We start from the raw sequence: 16,153 nt of genomic DNA on the forward strand, positions 1-16,153 counted from the left end.
CCACAACCTCAAACAGTCACACTCCAAACTCCATATGGCCAAGACCAAAGAGCTGTCAAAGGACACCAGAAACAAAATTGTAGACCTGCACCAGGCTGGGAAGACTGAATCTGCTTGGTTTGAAGAAATCAACTGTGGGAGCAATTATTAGGAAATGGAAGACATACAAGACCACTGATAATCTCTCTCGATCTGGGGCTCCACGCAAGATCTCACCCCGTGGGGTCAAAATGATCACAAGAACGGTGAGCAAAAATCCCAGAACCACACGGGGGGACCTAGTGAATGACCTGCAGAGAGCTGGGACCAAAGTAACAAAGCCTACCATCAGTAACACACTACGCCGCCAGGGACTCAAATCCTGCAGTGCAAGACGTGTCCCCCTGCTTAAGCCAGTACATGTCCAGGCCCGTCTGAAGTTTGCTAGAGTGCATTTGGATGATCCAGAAGAGGATTGGGAGAATGTCATATGGTCAGATGAAACCAAAATATAACTTTTTGGTAAAAACTCAACTCGTCGTGTTTGGAGGACAAAGAATGCTGAGTTGCATCCAAAGAACACCATACCTACTGTGAAGCATGGGGGTGGAAACATCATGCTTTGGGGCTGTTTTTCTGCAAAGGGACCAGGACGACTGATCCGTGTAAAGGAAAGAATGAATGGGGCCATGTATCGTGAGATTTTGAGTGAAAACCTCCTTCCATCAGCAAGGGCATTGAAGATGAAACATGGCTGGGTCTTTCAGCATGACAATGATCCCAAACACACCGCCCGGGCAATGAAGGAGTGGCTTCGTAAGAAGCATTTCAAGGTCCTGGAGTGGCCTAGCCAGTCTCCAGATCTCAACCCCATAGAAAATCTTTGGAGGGAGTTGAAAGTCCGTGTTGCCCAGCGACAGCCCCAAAACATCACTGCTCTAGAGGAGATCTGCATGGAGGAATGGGCCAAAATACCAGCAACAGTGTGTGAAAACCTTGTGAAGACTTACAGAAAACGTTTGACCTGTGTCATTGCCAACAAAGGGTATATAACAAAGTATTGAGAAACTTTTGTTATTGACCAAATACTTATCTTCCACCATAATTTGCAAATAAATTCATAAAAAATCCTACAATGTGATTTTCTGGATATTTTTTCCTCATTTTGTCTGTCATAGTTGACGTGTACCTATGATGAAAATTACAGGCCTCTCTCATCTTTTTAAGTGGGAGAACTTGCACAATTGGTGGCTGACTAAATACTTTTTTTCCCCACTGTATTTCATAGTTTTACATTTCCGCTGCAATGTCACACACACTGCCACAACTTTTAAATGGTTCTAATTTCTAGCAGGCGATTGCATGTGAGGTGTGATACTTGTTGTGGATTTTGGACAGAGCCAGTTGGCCTCTCCCTTAGATATTTTATCTGTATGTGTTGAATCATTTATCAACTACTGCAATCACCCGTCTTCCCCATCCATTCTGCTGGCCTCGGCCTGGGAGGGAATACATAAATGCTTCTCCAAAATGTCTCATTCTCTCTTTATAATGTCTAGCTTTGTCTCTTGGCAATTCAGACAAACACTCAGGCAAGCACGTATTGCAACAAACCCGAGTAGTGTTTGTTAGGGCTTGATTAAATCCGTAGTGCTGAAGACCTGCACCACAGCGCTATATAAATGTAAAAGCAATGTTCCCACGTTGAAAACTAAATCGGAAATTACCTTTCAATTTCAATCGCACTACAGCTCTGATCTTCAGCCCTACAGATTGAATCTAGCCCTTAGCCCAGGGATGTGCAACTTTGATGGGGGTGGGGGCCACAATAAATATATACTCCTTGAGGGGACACAGTGGCTCGCGGGTCTGTGTGCCCACATCCATACCCACACATGCAGTCAGAGCCGGCCCTAGCCTAAGTTACATTTTGATGGGGGGCCCCTCTACCCTTACCTACAGGCTCTAAAACATTTTAGAGGCCACCCTCTTGATAAATTCACATTTTAGAGTTAATATCCTGCAATTCTACACATTTTGCTATTGGGCATAGAGACAATGTTGCAGTTTTCAAGAAAGTTTTCTGCAATTCTACTCATTTTCCCATGGGGCAGAGAGAAGATTTTGCAATTGTACAGCAAGTTTCCTGCAATTCTACTCATTTTGCCATAGTCTTAGTGAATTTGGAAATTGGAAATTTGCAGCTTGTGTATTCTACTATTCTAACCCTCAACATTAAGTTGAGACCCCGACTGAGTCCCCCCTAAATATATACAGTACCAGTCAAAAGTTGGGACACACCTACTCATTCATGGGTTTTTCTTTATTTCTACTATTTTCTACATTGTGGAATAGTAGTGAAGACATCAAAACTATGAAATAACACACATGGAATCATGTAGTAACCAAAAAAGTGTTACACAAATCAAAATATATTTTATTTTTTAGATTCTTCAAAGTAGCCACCCTTTGCCTTGATGACAGCTTTGCACACTCTTGGCATTCTCTCAACCAGCTTCATGAGGAATGCTTTTCCAACAGTCTTGAAGGAGTTCCCACATATGCTGAGCACTTGTTGGCTGCTTTTCCTTCACTCTGCGGTCCAACTCATCCCAAACCATCTCAGTTGGGTTGAGGTCGGGTGATTGTGGAGGTCAGGTTATCTGATGCAGCACTCCATCACTCTCCTTGGTCAAATAGCCCTTACTCAGCCTGGAGGTGTGTTTTGGGTCATTGTCCTGTTGAAATACAAATGATAGTCCCACTAAGCGCAAACCAGATGGGATGGCATATCGCTGCAGAATGCTGTGGTAGCCATGCTGGTTAAGTGTGCCTTCAATTCTAAACAAATCACTGACAGTGTCACCAGCAAAGCACCCCCACACTATCACATCTCTTCCTCCATGCTTCACGGTGGGAACCACTCACCACTCACAAAGACACGCCGGTTGGAACCAAAAATCAAAAAATTGGACTCATCAGACCAAATTACTGATTTCCACCGGTCTAATGTCCATTGCTCGTGTTTCTTGGCCCAAGAAAGTCTCTTCTTCTTATTGGTGTCCTTTAGTAGTGGTTTCTTTGCAGCAATTCGACCATGAAGGCCTGATTCACGCAGTCTCCTCAGAACAGTTGATGTTGAGGTGTGTCTGTTACTTGAACTCTGTGAATCATTTATTTGGGCTGCAATCTGAGGTTCAGTTAACTCTAATGAACTTATCCTCTGCAGCAGAGGTAACTCTGGGTCTTCCTTTCCTGTGAGAGCCAGTTTCATCATAGCGCTTGTTGGTTTTTGCAACTGCACTTGAAGAAACTTTAAAAGTTCTTGACATTTTCCGGATTTACTGACCTTCATGTCTTAAAGTAATGATGGACTGTCGTTTCTCTTTGCTTATTTGAGCTGTTCTTGCCATAATATGGTCTTGGTCTTTTACCAAATAGAGCTATCTTCTGTATACCACCCCTACCTTGTCACAACACAACTGATTGGCTCAAACGCATTAAGAAGGAAAGAAATTCCACAATTTAACTTTTAACAAGGCACACCTGTTAATTGAAATGCATTCCAGGTGACTACCTCATGAAGCTGGATGAGAGAAGGCCAAGAGTGTGCAAAGCTGTCATCAAGGTAAAGGGTGGCTACTTTGAAGAATCTAAAATATAAAATATATTTTGATTTGTTTAACACTTCTTTGGTTACTACATGATTCCATATGTGTTATTTCATAGTTTTGATGTCTTCACTATTATTCCACAATGTAGAAAATAGTAAAAATAAAGAAAAACCCTTGAATGAGTAGGTGTGTCCAAACTTTTGACTGGTACTGTATATAACACTACCGTTCAAAAGTTTGGGGTCACTTAGAAATGTCCTTGTTTTCGAAAGAAAAGCAGTTTTTTGGTCCATTAAAATAACATCAAATTGATCAGAAATACAGTGTAGACATTGTTAATGTTGTAAATGGCTATTGTAGCTGGAAACGGCTGATTTTTAATGGAATATCTACATAGGCGTACAGAGGCCCATTATCAGCAACCATCAGTCCTGTGTTCCAATGGCACGTTGTGTTTGCTATTCCAAGTTTATCATTTTAAAAGGCTAATTGATCATTAGAAAACCCTTTTGCAATTATGTTAGCACAGCTGAAAACTGTTGTGCTGATTAAAGAACCAATAAAACTGGCCTTATTGAGACTAGTTGAGTATCTGGAGCATCAGTAATTGTGGGTTCGATTACAGGCTCAAAATGGCCAGAAACAAATAACTTTCTTCTGAAACTCGTCAGTCTATTCTTGTTCTGAGAAATGAAGGCTATTCCATGCGAGAAATTGCCAAGAAACTGAAGATCTCATACAACGCTGTGTACTACTCCCTTCACAGAAGAGAGCAAACTGGCTCTAACCAGAATAGAAAGAGGAGTGGGAGGCCCCGGTGCACAACTGAGCAAGAGGACAAATACATTAGAGTGTCTAGTTTGAGAAACAGACGCTTCACAGGTCCTCAACTGGCAGCTTCATTAAATAGTACCCGCAAAACACCAGTCTCAACGTCAACAGTGAAGAGGCGACGCCGGGATGCTGGCCTTCTAGGCAGAGTTGCAAAGAAAATGCCATATCTCAGACTGGCCAATAAAAAGAAAAGATTAAGATGGGCAAAAGAACACAGACACTGGACAGAGGAAGATTGGAAAAAAGTGTTATGGACATACAAATCGAAGTTTGAGGTGTTCGGATCACAAAGAAGAACATTTGTGAGACGCAGACCAAATGAAAAGATACTGGAGGAGTGCTTGATGCCATCTGTCAAGCATGGTGGAGGCAATGTGATGGTCTGGGGGTGATTTGGTGGTGGTAAAGTGGGAGATTTGTACAGGGTAAAAGGGATCTTGAAGAAGGAAGGCTATCACTCCATTTTGCAACGCCATGCCATACCCTGTGGACAGCGCTTGATTGGAGCCAATTTCCTCCTACTACAGGACAATGACCCAAAGCACAGCTCCAAACTATGCAAGAACTATTTAGGGCAGAAGCAGTCAGCTGGTATTCTGTCTATAATGATAGTGGCCAGCACAGTCACCGGATTTCAACCGTATTGAGCTGTTGTGGGAGCATCTTGACCGTATGGTACGTAAGAAGTGCCAATCAAGCCAATCCAACTTGTGGGAGGTGCTTCAGGAAGCATGGGGTGAAATCTCTTCAGATTACCTCAACAAATTGACAACTAGAATGCCAAAGGTCTGCAAGGCTGTAATTGCTGCAAATGGAGGATTCTTTGACGAAAGGACACAATTATTATTTCAATTAAAAATAATTATTTGTAACCTTGTCAATGACTACATTTCCTATGCATTTTGCTATATTTCCTATTCTAACTCTTTTCACGTATGTTTTCATGGAAAAAAATGACATTTCTAAGTGACCCCAAACTTTTGAACGGTAGTGTATATATATATATATTTTGGGGGGACTCAGTCGGGGTCTCAACTTAATGTTGAGTGTTAGAATAGTAGAATACACAAGCAAAAATGTTATATACACTGAGTGTACAGAACATTAAGAACACCTGCTCTTTCCATAACGTAGACTGACCAGCTGAATCCAGGTGAAAGCTATAATCCCTTATTGATGACACTTGTTAAATTCACTTCAATCAGTGTAGATGAAGGGGAGGAGACAGGTTAAAGAAGGATTTTTAAGCCTTAAGACAATTGAGACATGGATTGTGTATATGTACCATTCAGAGGGTGAATGGGCAAGACAAAGGATTTAAGTTCCTTTGAACAGGGTATGGTAGTAGGTGCCAGGCACACCGGTTTGTGTCAAGAACTGCATCACTGCTAGGTTTTTCATGCTCAACAGTTTCCCATGTGTATCAAGAATGGTCCACCACCCAAAGGACATCCAGCCAACTTGACCCAATGGTGGGATGCTTTAGAGGCAACATGGGCCAGCATCCCTGTGGAACTCTTTCGACACCTTGTAGAGTCCATGCCCTGAGGAATTAAGGCTGTTCTGAGGGAGGCTGGGGTGTGCCAAAGCTCCCCCTTGACATTGGTAAGTAAGTAAAGTAAGGTGTTGATGAGTGTGTGTGTGTGTGTGTGTGTGTGTGTGTGTGTGTGTGTGTGTGTGTGTGTGTGTGTGTGTGTGTGTGCGCGCGCGCGTTGGCAGAATCACTGATAGGCTAATGTCAGTGTGTGGAATCCCAAGATGAGCCTTGAGGGAATATTTAACTACTGTCACAGGTAACACTGCTCAGACAATAGCATGGCCATCCTGGTCATATACAGTGGGGAAAAAAAGTATTTAGTCAGCCACCAATTGTGCAAGTTCTCCCACTTAAAAAGAGGAGAGAGGCCTGTAATTTTCATCATAGGTACACGTCAACTATGACAGACAAATTGAGAAAAAAATATCCAGAAAATCACATTGTAGGATTTTTAATGAATTTATTTGCAAATTATGGTGGAAAATAAGTATTTGGTCACCTACAAACAAGCAAGATTTCTGGCTCTCACAGACCTGTAACTTCTTCTTTAAGAGGCTCCTCTGTCCTCCACTCGTTACCTGTATTAATGGCACCTGTTTGAACTTGTTATCAGTATAAAAGACACCTGTCCACAACCTCAAACAGTCACACTCCAAACTCCACTATGGCCAAGACCAAAGAGCTGTCAAAGGACACCAGAAACAAAATTGTAGACCTACACCAGGCTGGGAAGACTGAATCTGCAATAGGTAAGCAGCTTGGTTTGAAGAAATCAACTGTGGGAGCAATTATTAGGAAATGGAAGACATACAAGACCACTGATAATCTCCCTCGATCTGGGGCTCCACGCAAGATCTCAACCCGTGGGGTCAAAATGATCACAAGAACAGTGAGCAAAAATCCCAGAACCACACGGGGGGACCTAGTGAATGACCTGCAGAGAGCTGGGACCAAAGTAACAAAGCCTACCATCAGTAACACACTACGCCGCCAGGGACTCAAATCCTGCAGTGCCAGACGTGTCCCCCTGCTTAAGCCAGTACATGTCCAGGCCCGTCTGAGGTTTGCTAGAGTGCATTTGGATGATCCAGAAGAGGATTGGGAGAATGTCATATGGTCAGATGAAACCAAAATAGAACTTTTTGGTAAAAACTTAACTCGTCGTGTTTGGAGGACAAAGAATGCTGAGTTGCCTCCAAAGAACACCATACCTACTGTGAAGCATGGGGGTGGAAACATCATGCTTTGGGGCTGTTTTTCTGCAAAGGGACCATGACGACTGATCCGTGTAAAGGAAAGAATGAATGGGGCCATGTATCGTGAGATTTTGAGTGAAAACCTCCTTCCATCAGCAAGGGCATTGAAGATGAAACGTGGCTGGGTCTTTCAGCATGACAATGATCCCAAACACACCGCCCAGGCAACGAAGGAGTGGCTTCGTAAGAAGCATTTCAAGGACCTGGAGTGGCCTAGCCAGTCTTTAGATCTCAACCCCATAGAAAATCTTTGGAGGGAGTTTAAAGTCCCTGTTGCCCAGCGACAGCCCCAAAACATCACTGCTCTAGAGGAGATCTGCATGGAGGAATGGGCCAAAATATCAGCAACAGTGTGTGAAAACCTTGTGAAGACTTACAGAAAACGTTTGACCTGTGTCATTGCCAACAAAGGGTATATAACAAAGTATTGAGAAACTTTTGTTATTGACCAAATACTTATTTTCCACCATAATTTGCAAATAAATTCATAAAAAAATCCTACAATGTGATTTTCTGGATTTTCTTTCCTCATTTTGTCTGTCATAGTTGACGTGTACCTATGATGAAAATTACAGGCCTCTCTCATCTTTTTAAGTGGGAGAACATGCACAATTGATGGCTGACTAAATACTTTTTTCCCCACTGTAGATCATTCAAAACCTCTGTTTGGATTTGTGACCTAACTGAACATATTTCTATTCCCCTTCATCTTTTTAAAATGAATTTACTATGTTTAGCAGAATACTCATACAGTGATTTGATAGATTGATGCCATATCACAGTTTCTGAACAGATTATGTGGGGTTAGTAAAATACAAATGTGTTCTTGTCTTTAAGAAGCTGTAGTTGACTTGTCTGCCCTATTGCCAGCATGTGGACTGAACACAGCGCTGTCTAGTGGATCTGATATCCAGTGACCTTTCTGGATGAGTCAACAGAGGTGGCCCACTTAATGAACTGAAGCAGACACAAACATCTAGAGTCCTAGGACCTGACCTGCTATTCCATACTGCTGGGATTACAAACCATATGCGGAGTTTTACTCAGATACACTGTGAGAAAAGGAAAATATAGACAATTCCAAAAGGCCCTTGAGGTGGCCTTGTCGTTTATTAAAGAGTAGTGTAACAATGGAAATACAGATGATAATTTAAATGTTTCCCTTTTAAAATCCAAGTCAAATTACATCAGTGACCACCGGAGCCAAAAATCCTTGAACAGACAGCTTTCCCGAGAGCTCATGGACTTACAAAAGTCATGGAAGACATTTCTGTGGTTTGATCACAAAAGTATTATTCTCTTTATTATATGTGTCTAAATTTAAATGGAAGGATACCGAAATGGTTGAAAAGAAAAGTAAAATGTGTCTAAACTGAGTGAGCGGCTACAGTGTATTGTCATCCAGGTCTCTCTCTCTCTCACACTAAGACAGCATTTAAAAATATTTGAAATAACAATCAACCAGTTAAATTTGAAGGTATTAAATACTATTCAACGTTGTCTTCTCTTTTCTTATCGCTTAATGTTTACTTAACAAAGTCCCAGCAGTAACGGCCTGTCAGTGTCCTCTCCTTCCTGGACGGCAGCCAAGGATATTATTGGACTGAGTAAACACTCTCAAGTCATCCATATTGGTAGCTACTTGATTCGTTTTTGGGGAGGGGAGGTAGGCTTTCCCCTCCCCAGAGGGAGGGATAGTCCATCAGCCTGAAGGTATGGAGGGGGAGGGGCTTGGGGCTCAGACCTCAGACTCCAGACTGGATACCCTGCCCCAGGGCTTTGGCACATAGGGACTGTTGACTCTTCTGGCGACCAGGACCTGCCTCCGATCCCTGCTCCCAGACGCGGGCAGGGGGGGCTCCTCCCGCGACCGCCCCACCGCGCCCTCATAGCCCCCAAACATATTGTTCTGGTACACCACCTGCCGGTCCCCCATACGGGGCACCAGGGCATTGTTGTCAGGGCAGTGGCTTGCACAGGGGAACAGGTGGCACATGTCCTTGTCGTAGAACTGTCCGGGGCCCTGGGGCAGCGGCCCCACGTATACAGGCAGGTCTGTGTACGAGTTCAGGTAGGTGGAGTAGTGTCTGTGCACCACAGTGGAGGAGGAGCGCCGCAGAGCGGCTGCGTTCTGCAGGATGGCCTCCCTGTAGGATGGCAGCCGGGTGGACTGGGAGCACTTGAGCTTCTGCTGCTTGTAGGGGTAGGACCGCATATGGGCCGGGTCTAGGTAGGCAGGCTCAGCGGCCAGGGGGTAGCACAGGTTGTTCCCCTGGCTACCGTACAGCTTGTGGGGCTTGGGGTTGGCCACAACTACGCGGGGGAACAGGTCGGGCATAGTGGAGGTGGAAGGCTTCTCGCCCAGCTGGCGGATCCTGTCACTGCTCCAGGTGGCCTTGAGAAAAGAGGCCCGGCGATTGACCTTGTCCTTCCCCAGCAGGGGCACATCCTCCATTTCAGGCTCCAGGTAGGGCTTCATGCAGGAGTTGCAGCTGGCGCTGCCGCTGGGGTAGTGGCCCCCCATGCAGGCCATGTTTGATGCAGAAGGGGCGTGGTTGTTCAGGAGGTGGTTGGCCCTCAGCTCAGCCAGACAGGAGGTGGGCTCATCGTAGTCGTTCCTCCCCCTGGTGTCTTGGGCCTCAGAAAACACATAGCTGTGGGACCTCTTCTTCCTGCCAATGTGGTCAGGGGGGTAGCTAAACTTCCGTCCCAGGGGCCCCTTGTGGTGTTCCACGTAGATGTCAGGCACCTGGAACTCTCTGTAGGGGACAAACGGGGAGGTGGGGTGCCGGGGCTGGCTCTCCACATACAGCCTGCTGCTGTGGTGGGGGTGGGGGTGTGGGTTGTGGGTGGAGGTGCTGGGGGTAGCAGGGTCCCTCATGGCGATGTGGGGGCTGCTGAGGCTGGAGATGGGTAGGGTCCTCTCGTAGAAGTGGTAGCTGCCGCGGGCCGGCAGGGTGTAGCGGAGCGGGGTAGGCCGCGTCACCACCCTGGATTTGTCCAGCAGGGGCTGGATGGCGCTGTCCGAGTAGTGGATGGGGAAGGTGGGCGCAAGCGCCCTCTGGGTGTAGTGCGAGTGGTTGTCCGTGATGCTGGAGATGTAGGGCAGGCGGCTGTGGCCCATGTCTATAGTGGTTGCTACCCGGGGCGGCAGGCCAACCCGCACATTGTCGGCTCCACGCCGGCTCCAGTTCTCTATGGTCTTGGTGGCATTGTCCAGGGAGTTCTCCACTCTGGTCGAGGACACGATGTCCTTGGCTGTCTGCAGCATCTTCAGCATGTTGGCCTGGGTGTAGTTGGTGGTGACGTCAGGGTTCTGCAGATTCCCGTTGCGGTCAGAGTCCTCCACGCCGTTAAAGCAGCTGTAGATTCCCTGCAGAGACATAGGGAAGGAGGAGGAGATTAGCATCCATCAGCCTTGTCAGGTTTTGGTGTTAATTATCTTTGGCCACTGTTTCTAATCATGACTTTAGAAAACATTATTGCTTGTGTTGATGATATTCACTTTGAGCAAATACAATTTCTATTAACCTGTCTGACCAATGAAGTGAAGACAATTACACAAAGAAGTGTGAAAGCAAAATTAGATTCAGGATTGTCCAAAATAGTTTATCTGCAATTTGTTGTGTTTTGAAAGCTTGTATGCATTCAGGTCGGTGTTAAACACAAAAAAACAGCGCAAGACAGTAAATGAATAAGCAGCAGCTGACCATGCACTTGCTAAATTAGTTTCCCAATTTTTATTAGCCCGCTTTATTTTACTTTCAAATTGGGTCTCAGTCTGGAATGCTTAATCTCACCTCACCACTGTCAACACTGAGATGGCTTATTAATGGGCCTATTTAAATTCAATTTCAGACGGATCACGACCGTAACAATATTGCACAGTCTCCAAGTCCTTTTATGGCTTTTTACTCATTTTTATTTTAGTATCATTTTTATTTTAGTGCCCTTGAAATATCCTGATCATGTACAGCTTTGACTTAGTGCATTACCATTATTTCCCAAACATTACTGTGAGGCAAAAATCAAAGGAAGACTGAGAACTTTATGGTCAGCAAGTAGAAAATAATTTCTGCTGTGACTGTGAAAAGAGAAACAACACATTTTATGGTTTCTTAGACTTTGCAAAATAATGACGTTGTTGCTGCTTGCACTAAATTGATGCTATGCTTACACTGTATGTAATTTCTTTATGGAATTAATTACTATAAAAAACTGTTTTGTAGCTTAGATTAACAGATCAACTTTCCTATGGTGATTGGACCACATTCTCTCTGCAGAACCCAAGGCCTTCGCAATCTAAGACATGCCTCAGTGTGTACACTACTGTTCAAAAGTTTGGGGTCACTTAGAATTATTTTTTTCCCATGAAAACATACATGAAATGAGTTAGAATAGAAAATATAGCAAAATGCATAGGAAATGTTGTCATTGACAAGGTTAGAAATAATTATTTTTAATTGAAATAATAATTGTGTCCTTCAAACTTTGCTTTCGTCAAAGAATCCTCCATTTGCAGCAATTACAGCCTTGCAGACCTTTGGCATTCTAGTTGTCAATTTGTTGAGGTAATCTGAAGAGATTTCACCCCATGCTCCCTGAAGCACCTCCCACAAGTTGGATTGGCTTGATGGGCACTTCTTACGTACCATACGGTCAAGCTGCTCCCACAACAGCTCAATAGGGTTGAGATCCGGTGACTGTGCTGGCCACTCCATTATAGACAGAATACCAGCTGACTGCTTCTTCCCTAAATAGTTCTTGCATAGTTTGGAGCTGTGCTTTGGGTCATTGTCCTGTTGTAGGAGGAAATTGGCACTAATCAAGCGCCGTCCACAGGGTATGGCATGGCGTTGCAAAATGGAGTGATAGCCTTCCTTCCTCAAGATCCATTTTACCCTGTACAAATCTCCCACTTTACCACCACCAAATCACCCCCAGACCTTCACATTGCCTCCACCATGCTTGACAGATGGCATCAAGCACTCCTCCAGCATCTTTTCATTTGGGCTGTGTCTCACAAATGTTCTTCTTTGTGATCCGAACACCTCAAACTTCGATTCGTCTGTCCATAACACTATTTTCCAATCTTCCTCTGTCCAGTGTCTGTGTTCTTTTGACCATCTTAATCTTTTCTTTTTATTGGCCAGTCTGAGATATGTCATTTTCTTTGCAACTCTGCCTAGAAGGTCAGCATCCAGGAGTCGCCTCTTCACTGTTGATGTTGAGACTGGTGTTTTGCGGGTACTATTTAGTGAAGCTGCCAGTTGAGGACCTGTGAGGCGTCTGTTTCTCAAACTAGACACTCTAATGTATTTGTCCTCTTGCTCAGTTGTGCACCGGCGCCTCCCACACCTCTTTCTATTCTGGTTAAAGCCAGTTTGCACTGTTCTGTGAATGGAGTAGTACACAGCGTTGTACGAGATCTTCAGTTTCTTGGCAAATTCTCGCATGGAATAGCCTTAATTTCTCAGAACAAGAATAGACTGACGAGTTTCAGAAGAAAGTTCTTTGTTTCTGGCCATTTTGAACCTGTAATCGAACCCACAATTGCTGATGCTCCAGATACTCAACTAGTCTCAAGAAGGCCAGTTTTATTGGTTCTTTAATCAGCACAACAGTTTTCAGCTGTGCTAACATAATTGCAAAGGGGTTTTCTAATGATCAATTAGCCTTTTGAAATGATAAACTTGGATTAGCAAACACAACGTGCCATTGGAACACAGGACTGATGGTTGCTGATAATGGGCCTCTGTACGCCTATGTAGATATTCCATAAAAAATCAGCCGTTTCCAGCTACAATAGCCATTTACAACATTAACAATGTCTACACTGTATTTCTGATCAATTTGATGTTATTTTAATGGACAAAGAAATTGCTTTTCTTTCGAAAACAAGGAAATTTCTAAGTGACCCCAAAGTTTTGAACGGTATTGTACATCCCTATACATTAGGTCTATGTACCCTTTCCACCCCTGTCCCTCGGAAGAAGGGTCAGCCACACTTACCCTGCTGATGGCGAGCAGGAAGTCGAGGCGTTCAGACTTGCGTACTGAGTGTCTCAGCTTCCAGTAGAGCAGATGTTCCCAGCTGAACACCAGGAGACTGAGCCCCATGGCCACCAGCAGCATGTAGAAGACACCTGCCATGTTGTCTATATCCAACTTACTGCTCATCACCTCCTTCTTCTCATTACGACAGATCCCTGTGAGCCACACTGTCTGCAGCTTCTGTGTGTCACCTGCAGCGAGCGGGGAAGAACAGAACACAGGGAGGCTCAAAGGTGTTCATTTAAATACTCTTGCGCTGGTTGCGGTCATTGTGTGTCAATGCCAATATCACACCCTCATCACTCCCCTCGACACACCCTGACTCAGCATTTTACACTTGTTGTTCCCTGGCACACAGTAAAAACTCTATGTTATAGTACCTCTGAGTGATCCATGGTGCAATGTACGCCAGTATTTTCATTGAAGTTTCATTTTTTCTAATCTCGAGGCTTTGCGGGCCTATCCTAGCTTGCTTGTGTGAGGGACGCATTTTTTACCATTAATGGGCAGTTAATCAGTTTAGCAAATGGGACAATTTGGGAGTATTTGGTACCTAAAGGGATAAGTACAGCTAAGATTTGCAGTTAGCCGCCCCTCCCACTCCACACGGGGTTAATTGTAATTTACCATCAGCTAGGAACTGGAGCAGGGCCAGGTCTATGGGACGTTTCCATCGGGACTCCTTCTGCAAGGCGATGCCATAGCCAGTGGTGGCAAAGACCTTCCCACTGCCGATGGTCACCAGCTTACAGCCCTCGTCTTTACCCGCCATGTAGTTCAGCACAGCAGCGTCGTAGATGAAGGCATCCAGTTTCCTATAGATAAGAATAGGGATTTATCTTGTGGGAAAATGCAATGATAGCCAAATGTATTTTTAATTACTATTTAATTACCATGTAATAACTTATCTAATGAATTATAATTTAATCAAACACAAAATATTTGCTTAGACATTTTACAATTTATTACACTGATGTCTGTTTTCTGCCACTGACTGTATAATGATTATTTACAGAGTGTTACCCTGATTTGAGGCTGTTGAGGGCGTCCTCCACACCCTTCTGGTTGTATTTGACCATGTGGGCATGCATCTCAGGGTAGTTGCTCCGGATGTTCCTCTCTGTGCTTCCGTTTGGGACCGTACCAAAACGAAACGGTGGATACTGCTCCTGTGGCTTCTGGAACTGTTTGAGAAATGTAAAAGGTTGAATTATAAATGCATGAACAAGAAAAAAGTTGAATAGGATACACAACATGTCTAGGAAGAATACAGGCACTATTCATTCTTTCATAAAAAATTTTTTATATCAAATACATTGACATACTTGCATATTAAGTAATACAATTTTATATATTTTTCTTCCACCCTCTCCTAAGAGCTGATGTCTCAACCCTTTCTATACACTCTTAGAAAAAAGGGTTCCAAAATGGTTCTTCGGCTGTCCCCATAGGAGAACCCTTTTTGGTTACAGGTAGAATAACTATTTTGGGTTCCATGTAGAACCCTCTGTGGAAAGGGTTCTACACGGAACTCAAAAGGGTTCTACCTGGAACCAAATGGGTTCTACCTGGAACCAAAAAGGGTTCTTCAAAGGGTTATCCTATGGGGACAGCCGAAGTACCCTTTTAGGTTCTAGATAGCACTTTTTTTCTAAGAGTGTATGATGTGCCAAGCAAACCCAGAGGCGTGAATATAAACCTCAAAGAAACAAACACAATGACACTGATCACCTTGTCCTTTACTCCACTAGACCGCCGTCTCTTTGATATCTGCCTGTACCCTCAAGTGCTGTTCACTCAATTAACTGGTCAGCTAAGATTACCCTCACCATAATTCTTCTCTCTGTTAATTTCCACATCTAATTCGATGATTAGAGGGTACAATGAACAGAAATTAAGTCCAGGCCATGCTTTCCAGAGAATTAGAAAATTACTTCTTCCCCCTTGACTGTAATAAAAATTCCTAATTTCTCCTTATTTTGCCAGGCCCCTTTGACGCAGAGTGCACCATATTCATTTGAATACCCTGACTGTGCAATATACTGGAAATAAATTGTACTTGTTCATTAATGCAAATACATCAGTGAGCGACAATTCCTAGTAACCTTGGCTTGTCAGAATGAGAGAAATGTCCTCTGAGCCATTTCACATGAATTAATGAGACCCTTGGTGCCAGTCTTATGCATCCCACGTCTCACTGCTGTCTGGTGGAGGAGCTGAAGAGATGACAGTGTTGTCCTCGTTCCGATTTGTCCTGTATCTTGTACACTGGCTGCATTAGGATACTCAGCCTGTGTTCCTCATCTCACCCAACAGACCAAGGTTATGCTGCTGCAATGTGAATGAGGGAATACTATAGTAGTGTGATAGTGCCCCAAGGCACAGAATGTCATACAGTGCTCTGTGTTGTAAATGCCTGTTGGGAAGCAGTGAAAACCCTGACTAAAAGCATGGATGATGGTTGACCCATAGAGCTTGAGTCTAGCTGGACAAAGTAAAGTGTATAGGATTCTTACAGAAATCGGTTAACATCTGACAGCTTGTACAGAAAGGAGAGACTAGCACAGACATGGTCTAAAGAGGGAGGTGCCCGTCTGTAAATGATGTCACTATGAGGAAATGGAAAAGTCTTGGCCATAGTGTCCATGCATGACTCTCTGAAGTTAACAGTCCCAGGAGGAGAAACAATCATCCGTCACTACATTAAACACCAGCTACTGTCCTTAAACCAGTTTGTATTTCGCACATGCCTCTTGTTTGAAACACTTTCAGAGAAGGTCACATTTTAGAGTTCATACAGCTCAATTTAAATGTTCCACCTGCAGTGTCCAGTCTGGCTATTCTCTCTGAGCTTCTGTGGATTCTGCCCTGGTTTTAAT

General features: G+C 44.0%; 1 protein-coding gene across 1 annotated transcript in view; it reads right to left on the minus strand.

Annotated features, from left to right (window-relative positions):
* Positions 1-8,958: 8,958 nt before the first annotated feature.
* LOC311103691 (glutamate receptor ionotropic, NMDA 2C-like) overlaps positions 8,959-16,153 on the minus strand; it is a gene marked incomplete at both ends in the record, with an annotated part of 50,991 nt that continues 43,796 nt past the window's right edge. The window contains 4 exons of the mRNA XM_084145307.1: positions 8,959-10,593; positions 13,233-13,465; positions 13,902-14,089; positions 14,298-14,458. Of these exons, the coding sequence (XP_084001433.1) occupies positions 8,959-10,593; positions 13,233-13,465; positions 13,902-14,089; positions 14,298-14,458 (2,217 nt within the window). The remainder of the gene's footprint in view (positions 10,594-13,232; positions 13,466-13,901; positions 14,090-14,297; positions 14,459-16,153) is intronic.

This window comes from Coregonus lavaretus (genome assembly GCF_964263955.1).
Source record: "Coregonus lavaretus genome assembly, chromosome: 28".
Taxonomy (NCBI): domain Eukaryota; kingdom Metazoa; phylum Chordata; class Actinopteri; order Salmoniformes; family Salmonidae; genus Coregonus; species Coregonus lavaretus.